This window comes from Eurypyga helias, unplaced genomic scaffold (genome assembly GCF_000690775.1).
Source record: "Eurypyga helias isolate BGI_N326 unplaced genomic scaffold, ASM69077v1 scaffold9279, whole genome shotgun sequence".
Taxonomy (NCBI): Eukaryota; Metazoa; Chordata; class Aves; order Eurypygiformes; family Eurypygidae; genus Eurypyga; species Eurypyga helias.
The window spans coordinates 114,760-125,827 of record NW_010272751.1 but is presented as its reverse complement, the minus strand read 5'-3'; the positions used below and the strand labels follow the sequence as shown (position 1 = coordinate 125,827).

The window sequence follows — 11,068 nt, the reverse complement described above, 5'->3', positions numbered from 1 at the left end:
TGTGGAGCACGGTACCCAGCCTGGTCTTACCACTGCCAGTAACGCTCACGTGTCGGAGAGCAGGGGCTGGACATTATGGGAAAGAGAGTTCAGAAAAGAGAATCCTCTATCTTAAACCATTTATCAGTGGTCTTGTCTTCCAGCTTTTCCTGCTTGCTTTTCTCTGGATAGGAGATAACTCTTGGCCAAATTTCCTATTTCCAATTCTTCGCCCTTCGGATTTGATCTTGATTTCACTTCAATAAGCTATCTAGGGAACAGTATCTTTATGGAATATTTCCCCCTTTATATGTACATAAAAGCTGTTCTCTCAAGCTTTTCCTCATGACAGCTGCTCTCAAAAGGTATACTTAGGTTTCAGTGTGTTTTGATCAACATTATATTCCTGTGGAGAAGTAGCACGGTGGACCTACACCCATGGAGTTGACTGGGAAGCAGAGAAGAAGGTACCTGTGGTGTTTTGGTCCTTTTTCCAGTAGCAATGGCCATGTTTTTTTCAGTGTGGTTTGTTCTTAGGTTGTTGTGCATCTGACTAATTTGCCTTCCTGCTCTCCATCTCTTATTTTTCTCGTTCTCCTTGAACCCACCTGCTGTGTAGAGCACTTGAGGTGCAGCCTCCTACTTGCTGTTTGTAGAAGATCTCAGGGAACAAGTCTTAACTTCTAATCATTGGCTTAGAGAAAAGGACCCCAGGAAGACTTTCATTAATTATCTATTTACCCACAGATATAAAATATTTTGCAGGGGTCCCAGGTAATGTGATTTGGGAGAGTAAAATATCTCCCAGATCCCACTTGGTGCCAGTATAGCAGAACTGGGGATGGGAGCACCTAAGTTTCCAGTTTTAAGAATTCCTTAGGCTCAGTCCCATCTTGCCAAGGCAGGCAGAAGATGCTCAGCCATTTGGTTAGATGAACTGGGTAGCAAGAGAAAGCCCAGCACGTGCCGAAGCCAAAGGAGACGGAGGAAGCAGTGGCGTGCACAGTGCCATGTCCTGCTCAGCTGGTGCAGCAGCACATCCTTGTGTTGCAGGGGCAGGGTAAAAGATTTGCACTGGGGGTAAAGAGTATGTCTGACCCCCTTGGGTAAGTGTGTCCTGACCTCCTCCCTGCACGGCTGCAGCCCTCATCGCTTCTGTCCTGGGGCAGTTGTGTCCCGAGGACTGTGCTCTTCTCCCAGCCATGCACTGCCCCTCTGCAGTGAGGGATCCCTGGGCCTTGCTCTTAATTATCTGTCTATCTGAATGAACTCAAATGACACCCACAATTTCAGAATACCCATAATTAAGGATTACTCTTGTTACCATGGTATTCCAAACACAGCATTACTTTCAGGTGCCGTATAATCTTGTCCATCTTAATAATTATAAGTGCACTGTAACTTTCTAAAGAACATAGTCGTTACTGCTGTCAAAAGTAGGGTTATTTGCTGTTCTTAGTGGCATTTAAAGGAGGCTTTTTAAATGGAACAGATTGTTACGCTTTATATCTAGAAATCAAAATTTAATATGTATTCTGAGGACGCATGCAATTTAAATACAGGACTGTGATTTTCCATTTTAAATGACTGGAGAGAAAATAAGTGAACTGGAAAACCAGAACAGAATATTTGGAGGTATGAGTAATGATTATGGCTTGTTTGTGTCTCAGAAAAAAAAAAGAAAAAAAGAAACTTAGGGAGGATCCAAGGCTCAGGTATGAATATTTTAGAGAGCTTAATCTGTGAGTTGACTATCAGTAGAAAACAGATCACTTTCAAGTTCTCTTTTAATTAATATTGTGACAAAACCTTTGAGGAAACAGTCTTTTCATTTAGCTCATTAATAGTAAGCGGTGAAACCCAGACCTGTGGTTACAGTGTGAGCTTTCCATGGTGATGCTTCCAGGAGCTGGGTAACTTTGGCAGAGGGTTGTGGTGATCAGCCATGGTATGGAGCCATTCCCCTGGGAGCGTAAGGAGAAGCAGTCCCTTTGATGAGCAAGATGGTCAGCCACCGTTACTGCCATATAACCAGGGGACCATCTCATTAGTTAAAACGCTTAATGCAGTTTCTGACCTCTGGAATATGCGGAGCTGTGGAATAAACATCTGCATGCAGTGAGCATTGCTTGAGAAATGAAACCCCATGGACTCGCCAGGTAGGAGGTAGACAGAGGGGGAAAAGCTTCACCCTGGTTTCATAGATTCATAGAATGGTTTGGGTTGGAAGGGACCTTAAAGATCATCTAGTTCCAAGCCCCCTGCCATGGGCAGGGACACCTTGCACTAGACCAGGTTGCTCAAAGCCTCGTCCAGCCTGGCCTTGGACACTTCCAGGGATGGGGCATCCACAGCTTCTCTGGGCAACCTGTTCCAGTGCTTCACCACCCTCTGGAACAGGTTTGCAATAGTCTGAATGGATTTGGGTTATGAGTTCAGTAGCTTTGTACAAAACCAGTAGGGTCGCAGTGTGCAGTGCAACGCGAGCATCACGGTGATTAGAGGACGTTGATTTGCTTTCTTTTACAGAAAAAGAGACTGTCTGAAGACTGAAAGCAACCAAAAAAAAGTGCTTTATTTTAAAGAAAGATGTAAAAAGTCTAAAACCAACTCTTTAAAAAGCTTTCAGAAATGACTAGATGAAATTTGGTTATAGGAGCTAACATTTGTTTCCATGGGAGGATGTTAAAGATAGGCAGCTGATGTTTTCCAGACGTAAAGCTTTAATGAGTTCATTTGCTTCACTCTTCACAGTTTCTCTTTGAACTCTTTCAGTGTAATAGTTACAGGTACTTTTTTCGTAGGGTTTCATATCTTTTCCTGATCTGCTTCTCACCTTCCTCTGTGCCCTCTGATAAAGGATTGCATGGTGTAAATCGGCATGTTCGTCTCTGTGCCAACACCACAAAGTGATCTGTTCAGCTCTAGTCCTTGATAAGATGTAAAGTCTTTTCCGTACCTAAACGTAATGCCCTCTGCAGTGGAAAATGGGAAGCAGAAAATAATTTGGGATCAGGCAGTGTCTGAGAAGTACTGCTCAGTGCTCAGATGTACAGCTTGTTTTGTGGCTGAGGAATCATTGGCATGAGAAAGTTTTGGTTCCCTTTGGTATTAGTGGGAATGAGGGCATGAAGATCCTTTGGTGTGCTTTGAAAAATTTCTTGTTTATAAGATTAAAAAAGAATTACCCGCACATCTTTATATTAACTGAACTCATAAGTGTAAACACAGTGTCTTTGCCTTGACCTTTCTTCAGTACTGTTGTCTGATGGAGCCTTCCTTTAGGTCCTCAGCATTAAGTCATAGCTTGTCGCTGGTTTTTGCTCCCTGTGTTGATCTGAGCAGTGAGAACGTTTCCAGCAGAAGCAAGGAGAATGAGATTTTGAGGTCAGATTTGATGGTAGATTGCAAAATTGCTCAGTATATGTGGATATGAAGGAGAACTAAGTGAAAGTCACCATCAGAGGAAGGCTAGCAAGAGATGGTTCAAGTTATTCCAGTCCATGGCTGTCTCTTCCTTGATAAGATGTCTTAGGGCATGGAGCATAAGCTCAGCAATTAGGTGTGGGTTACTCTATATAAAGAGGAATTTTAAAAAAGAAACATTTTTTTTTTCTCCACGTTATTTAATCAGGACTAAAATGCAAGTTTTTACTTAGAGAATAGTTTGTGTGTTCTTGGATGCGTCATACCCAAACTTTTTTCTTCAGTACTTACTTGTTTTGTGCTAATAGCACCTTAAACCTTAATCCTTTACTGTTAGCAAAGTACATTTGACAGTCTTCTATGGAAATTTTGTCCTTAGTTACCCAGATAGACTGTTTGTTCTTGTCACAGCTGCAGAAAAATACATAAAAATAATATATCTGAAGTCTTATGTTTTGCCAGCTGGATTAGAGTGCCCTGCCATTATGGGACAATAATCATATGTTTCAGCTCTGGCCTATTACTAGGAAACGAGAAAGGAACAAAACAGCCTTGGCCTTTCCAGTATCGTGTGTCTTATATTTCCACAATTTCCTAATTACAAGAAGCTTTTTGTTGACATTCAAAGGACAGGCATTTTAAGATGAGGAGCTTGTGCTTCATATGGGGTAGGAGAAGGAGCTCTGGTTATTGCATGTCAAAGCTTTTGTTATTCTTCCATGCCTGGGACCATGCATCGTGACAAGGCCTTGAAATCACTGAGTGAATTTTCAGTGTTTTGTTACTACAAGCTTCACCCCTTCAGAGGTAGGAAGCTGGAGGGATCTATCCATCTCACTCCCTTCTCTATCCAGCAGCGCTCCCATACTTGATGCAGACCAGCTCTCATCTTACTCTGAGCAACACCATGCACCAACAGGTGTATTTTTCATTATGTATTAGTAGTTAATCCAGCCTACAGATGGTACACGCCTTTTAACTGTGTGTAGTTTTTGCACACTCCAAAACCTTCTAAAGCCATTGCCTGGGGCCCCTGCAGTTGTTGTACGTACAGTACTGGTCTCTTTGCTGCCATCATCTGTGCCCATCTGTTAGGATGGCCTCAGGCCAGTTTATACGTTAGCCAGAGCCTTCCAAACGGGCCTGCATAGGGAGTTTGTATGTTTAATATGTTCCGGATGGCAACACGCCATGTCTTCTTGTACAGATCTTCTGTGCACGTAGTCGTTGCTCAGAGGGATCGGGGCAGGGCCGCGTTCAGTTCAGTTGTGTTTGTGGATACCTCCACCCGAACACTGGGACTGTTGTGCTCACTAATTTGATGATAAAGAAAATTGTTTTAAAAGAATGAGGAAAAGGTGGGATTTTCAGAAGCTGCAGTCATATGAGCAGATTATGTCAGTTTACGGGCATTTGGGACAATTGGGAGGGAGTATTTCATGTGTGGAAGGATGATAGAGAGAGGGGCCCCCAGTTGGATCAGGGACAGGATGAGTGTTTGCATCTTGCAAACTTGCAATTGGTGTGTGTGTTTACGGTTGAAGCAAAAGTTGATGAGTAGAAGATACTCCTACTAACTGTAAAGCTCTCACTCAGCTGGAGGAGGAAGCACTGCAGTCCGGTGACGCGTGCTGATGCTGCGCAGGTCTGTGCTGCTCAGGTTTGGTGCAAGGCTCTCCGTTCCAGTTAGGAAGAGGATTTTTCCTTTCAGCAAAGCAGCTAGAAGAGGAGATCCCGTGCTAGAACAGCTGCGGTCAGAGCAGCGCAACATGTTCTTTATTCGGACGACAGTCCTTTGCTCTGATGCTTTGCTGTGCTTCCTGCCTCTCAGTAGGAAGAGTACGGCTGTAGTTATGCCGGCTGACTCCGCCTGCGTGTTAGTACAGGTAATGCAGGAGCATTGTGCGAGTTCACCGAGTGGGCAAGTCCCACATGTATCAACACTCTCCTTTTTGCAACCTCTTCAATAGCCTTTCCTTTATGTCTGTCTATATGGTGGGTTATTTTTCATTATTCTTTTAAGTCCAAGACTGGGACAGCCATGGATTAACTACCTTGTTGTGTTGTTTATTTCTGAAGCATTACACTCCAAAGGACTTAATACCAAAATCCTTGTCATTACTCTCTCACAGGCTGGGAGTTTGTCACTGAGTGAGCTCAGCTATTCCCCTTTTCTCTGATCAGCTGGAACCTTCATTCAGACACGCTCATGCATTCAGGACACCATGGGTTTGCTTTACAGTAATCAAGAGGAGGTTAGGGGAGAAGGATTGGTTTGTAGTCCAGAGACCTCATTTGGAGTCGTTCGGAAGAGAGGTGGAGCCAGAAAGCTTTTGGTGCTTGAATACAGATTAGGTCTTCAGGAATTGATCCAAAAAGTTGGGAAAAACTCTGTCAGGCAGGGGAGAACTCCCCACTTTTGCTTTGTTTTTCACTGAAGGTCTTAATGATGTCCCTTAAGAAAGCAAGTAAGCAAGAAAAACAGCAGCAGTTTGAAGAAGTAATTTCTCTTGGGGCATACTTCCTAAGGAAAAAATACTTAATTAAATCCTAAAGCCATTATGCACTTGCATTTTTAAACCTGCTGTATAGGTTTGGCTGGCAACCAAATTAATAACCCAATAAATCATTGCTATGATAATAAAGGTATTGCACCAAGTGTGCTCATTGGCATGGTTTACTGAGACACAGTTGGTGCTGCTTTGTTGTTGTTGCTGCTCGTCAATACTGAAATCCTTCGTTAATTAAAAGAACAAATTTGTATTTCTCACAGGTTTTTTTTAACCCAAATGTTTTTGCCCTTCATACAGAAGTAACAGGCTTTGATCTGTAAATACTGTATTTCAGCAGTGCATCTGGAGTTCATTTCTGGTTGAAGCTTTTCAGAGCATCCTTCTAGGGCCGTAGCTTTTAGAGTAGGGCAATACCTTTCTGAGGTGAAAGCTTAGGCTCAGGAGTGACTTTTACCAAATTAGAAGATCACGGTTATTAAACATAAAAAGCAGCAGTGGCAATTGCTAGTTTATAAATGCTGCTACTCAGAATGATAGAGCTGCTGTATAAAGCTGAGAAAAGGTGGTCTGAGGCAGAATCAAACCAGGAAAGTATTTTTGTCTACACGGGTGGTTAACCTGTTCTCTTTTATAACTGCTTTAGATTTATGCTTCAAATACATTGATTTTTTTCATGCCTTGGGACAAATCAGTGTCCCATTAAATAACAAAACCTGTGCATTCCTAAAATCTGGTCCTGGGTCTGTGAGGAGGCTTGGACATCTAGAAGAACCTACCTGACCATGCCAGGGGCTGTTTGGAAGTGCTTCAACTTGGGGGTTGCCGTGGCTGTTTATGAAATGGTGGTTTTTTCACTTTGACTTCTGTGGTCAGTGTCACCCTGAGTGGTCCTGAACACTTCCAGACACACTGAGGTGTGTCCCTATCTTTAAAGCGCTGGTCTCTCCTGGATCTTGGCAGCCAGCGTGTTTTCCAAGTGCTGCAGGTTCCTTGGCTTTTGGGCTGTCAGCTCCATGCCAGCCGCTGTGTGGTGTGGCTGGGGGGGAGGGATATGGCACTCACCTAACACGCAGCCTACAAATTCCCATTTCTTTACTTTTTTTTCCTCCTTCTTTCTTCGCAGAGAACATCCCTCGGGAAACACTGATGCATTTTGCGGTGAGGCTGGGTCTGCTGCGGCTGACGTGGTTTCTGCTCCAGCAACCGGGTGGAAGAGGAGCTCTCAGCATCCACAACAACGAAGGGGCAACGCCTGTGAGCTTGGCCTTGGAGAGGGGCTACCAGAAGCTGCACCAGCTTTTGACCGAGTAAGGATGGTTTGAGATAGCTCTGCTGGTTTTCCATTCTGTCTCATGCTTGCCTTTGCTGTACATTATCACTCACTGGTGTCTGAGAGCCACACTCTGCCCTCAAAGGCAATTTTTATATAATTCTGCTTTTACCTTTCTTGCTGGCAACAATCGGGGCAGGTCCTTAGGGTATAGGGGAAATACAATAATACTGTTCTGTTCTCCTGTTCTGTTGCACGCTTTTCTGCTTCCAGCTGTCTCTTAAAGCGAGTCACTAATATCAACTAATTAAGACAAACCTTAGGCAAACACAAGTGAAAAAGGTTTTCTTCAAACAAGTCCAGCTGCCCAAAAGAGAGGAGCTGGCAGGCTGCGTGGTGATGGTTGACTGTTGTGTTTGTTCTGTGTAGATTTGGACTTTTTTGGTTAAATGAAAAAACAGTTGTATTGAAATAAGGCAGCATCTTGTAGAGAATAAGTGTTTTACCAGTATAGATTAAAAAATTCAGGTAAGTGTTTAACAGCAGGAATTGTCCTCCTTTGAGTGGTCATGAGAAGCAGTCAGATCTTTCTCAGTCCTAGCAAGTAAGTAGTAACACGAGCATTTACTGCAGTGTTTTACAAGGAATCCTTCAGAAGATGACAAGCTATTTCTGAATAGCAAATGTTTGGAGATCTAGCTTTTAAAGCTGAGGCTAATAAAGACAAAGAGCTTAAATAAGTCCCGAGGGGGCTCTTTGTAAAGGAGAAAAGATTTGGTCTGCATGTGTGTTATTCTGATGCCTGGTTCTCTTAAGCCTTGCTATTAACTTTGTTTTTCTGAATTGAATTTTTAGATACTTGGGGTTTATGTTGAGTGACCCAATGTCATGTTTAGGAGTCTGCTGTGTCATCCACATTGTCACGCAACATTTCTCTGTTACGAATTTACAAGTATTCTGCTTTCTGTGGTTTTTGGGCAGAGCGTTAGAGGGCAGAAAATAGGACCCGTGTTGCTAGAGTGGTTGCATTTAAGTTTCATCTTTAACAGTTCAGCCAGCCGTGTGCAAAGTGAGGGTGAAGGAGAAGGTGTAGTGTGGGACAGGAGCTGTACTCTGACCTTTTCTCCTGCCACCTTTGGCTGGGATTAATATGGAGATGATGACAGTGATAACTTTTTTCCTATTGAGTTCAACATCATACTATGAATACACACAGCTCTCTTGCAGACTCTTTTGTAAAATTGGAATGTGCAAGTTCATCCCACAACTGCAGCAAAGTTCTCCAAGGTGAGACTAACCATGTTAACAGACTTATACTCTCAAGAAGTTCAAATTGGTCCAAACTTCATTATACAAGGCTTAAGTTGGCCAAAACTTGACTATAGAGCTCACCACAAATACTTCAGTCTGAATGTGAGTAGAGCTAGTAATTTAAAAAGAAAGGGGAAGTAAATAGAACTGTTACAACAGCTATTCCTGTATTCAGTGGAGTATTTCACAGCCGGTTCCAATACTGGAATGGCAGTTCTTGCTCCGTGGAAAGAAAAACGAGTACTTGGGTTACTTGTCCTTGCCCTCTGCCGTTCCCTTTAACGGGTGCTGCTGGTGTAGTTCAAGGGATGTCTCTGATGGCCTTTACAGTTCGTCTTTGAAAATAAGACACTAGAAACTTGAGTTACGTTACAGTCAAGATTCCAATCCTGTTCTGCTTAGTATATCCTTAAACTTTATGGTTCGGTTTTCTATGGAACTGCTGGGTGGAAATACCATGTATAAACATCTGACAGCCATGCCACATATCCCATGACTCTGGAAACCCTGCTGCCTCCATGGAGCCCTGCAAACAGAAATCTGTGGATGCTGGACGTCATGGACACTTTTTGCAGTGGGTGGGATGGTGGTGAAGCACTGTGCTACAAGCTCGGGTCTGGCCAGGGCAGTGGGAGCACTGTGTGACATGGGGACCACTGCAGCCCTTCCCCACGGGAGGGTGGCTGCAAAATGGACACATCTCCATTTCCTAGCAGAGATTTCTGTTCTGCTTAGAACTTTCTGCAGTGGGATGGGATTGAGCATTGAAAATCCCTATTGAAAGCAGAAATACTGACTTTCAAAATATAGAAAAGCAGCCAAATTCCACAAAGAGGGTATATATCATTTATGTGCTGTCAAAACACAATGGATACTGTACAACCTCTTTTCTGCACTCTGCTTATGTGCACGCTGTATAATCCATGCACGCAAATTTGGCAAGGAACTCGTACCACTCAGCAAAATACAGGGCAGCAACGCATGTTAGCGAGAGCCCGTACAAAGGAGTCGTTATTTTTACAAGTAATTAAACTGCACTTCGCCAAATAAATGAGTGCAGCGTGTTTTGTGATGCATTATCCTTGGGGAAATTTTATTGTTCACTTGCTAATTTGCAGGACCCTGCATTTTACAATGATTCTCCCAGCCAGCACTGGGAAGGGGTGAAATTTTGCTGTAATTAGGATGCAGTCATTAAAAACCAGACACAAGACCTTCTCCGTTGTTGCAGTTTTGCTGGGGTTCGGCTGCAAAGCAGCTTGATTCAGCTGCAGTGTAAATATTTTTCTCAAAAACTAATTACACTGGTGACATTTTGAATTTCTGTTTGTCAGATAAGCTTTCCCTTTCCAGCTCTTGCAGTTCTTCATGTAAAAAAAGAAAAGACGATTCTAATTTGAATTTTACAACCCTTGGGGTATTCCTTTGTGTAGTCTTCAGCTTGTGCACTGGCTCATGGATCGTCTGGCAGGAAAGTTGCACGTTTCGAGGGTGGACTGAGGAACTGTGATAGAGCTCACCAGAGATGGAGAGCAGGATGCTGATAGCAGTGTTTATTCATGGGTTGTGTAGCGTTCCTGAGGGTGCTTGTTTTATCTTTGGGATTAAAACTGCACAGTAAACATTGTCCCGCGTGCAAATGGAATAGGACAGTGCGTAAGGGCAGGAGTTCTTTAGGAAAAAAACCCTAAACCCAAGGATTTTCTCTAGGAATATTCTTGTTTGCTCACTAGCAGTAAGCAAGCAGTTAAGTTTGGGGCTTTTTAATACAAATTTAAAGACAAATTTTAAATAAAATTTAAATAAATTATCTCTATTTGAATGAAAAAGCTTTGGAAACTAGGCAGGTCGCATAGCATTCTCCGAGTTTCAGCAATTTCTGAACCTGGTAGGAGGGAATTCCAAGGCAAAGGGTCCTTGGTTGAAGCCCATGGCTTCCCTGTGTTTGAACTGGGCGATGCTGGCTGCGGCGTGTTGGCAGAGCGCGGCCAAGGAGGGCTGGCTCTAAAGAGGCAGCAGAATTTATTCATCGGGGGGGTAGTATGCTCCGTCTGAGTAACTTGGCCTCTGCGACAGGACAGCTGCAGTTTGCAGTAGTTGATGTTTTCGCATGCAGTTCGGTGTGGTAATTTAATCTGCCTGCCAGCTCCATGTTCTTCGGTGCTCTGCAGTCAGGCAGGGAAAATGGCTTCAAGACGTCGCGGGCGTGCAGAATTTCAGAGAAGTCGGAAGTGCCGTTTTGTAAAACAGACGAACGCTGATTTTATAATCTGATTTCATTTCTGCAGAACAGAGTTATCTCTAGTAACCCCCAAGTATTGTCGTTTCCCCGCGAAGCCAAATGCTTGTAGTTCCTTCACAGCTGAGAGCGATCTATGCCCCTGAAGAAGGGGAGCAGGAGAACAGTAAAGCCCATAGGAAGAACGCCTGTGTTTTTCCAATCCCTGTAAGTGGGAAGTTTCAGGGTTGTAAGAGTCTCTGAGTTTTATACTCTATTAGTTTTGCTTTTGCTGGTTTCATTGCTATAAAGCACTTCTGCACAGCTCTGGGATTGCGGTTCCTTCAAATC

At 43.4% G+C, this 11,068-nt stretch overlaps 1 protein-coding gene across 1 annotated transcript in view; it reads left to right on the top strand.

Annotated features, from left to right (window-relative positions):
- LOC104515314 (A-kinase anchor protein 13-like) overlaps window positions 1-7,229 on the top strand; it is a gene marked incomplete at its 5' end in the record, with an annotated part of 20,778 nt that extends 13,549 nt beyond the window's left edge. The window contains one exon of the mRNA XM_010159236.1: window positions 7,042-7,229. Coding sequence (XP_010157538.1) covers window positions 7,042-7,229 — 188 coding nt within the window. The remainder of the gene's footprint in view (window positions 1-7,041) is intronic.
- Between the last annotated feature and the right edge of the window lie 3,839 nt (window positions 7,230-11,068).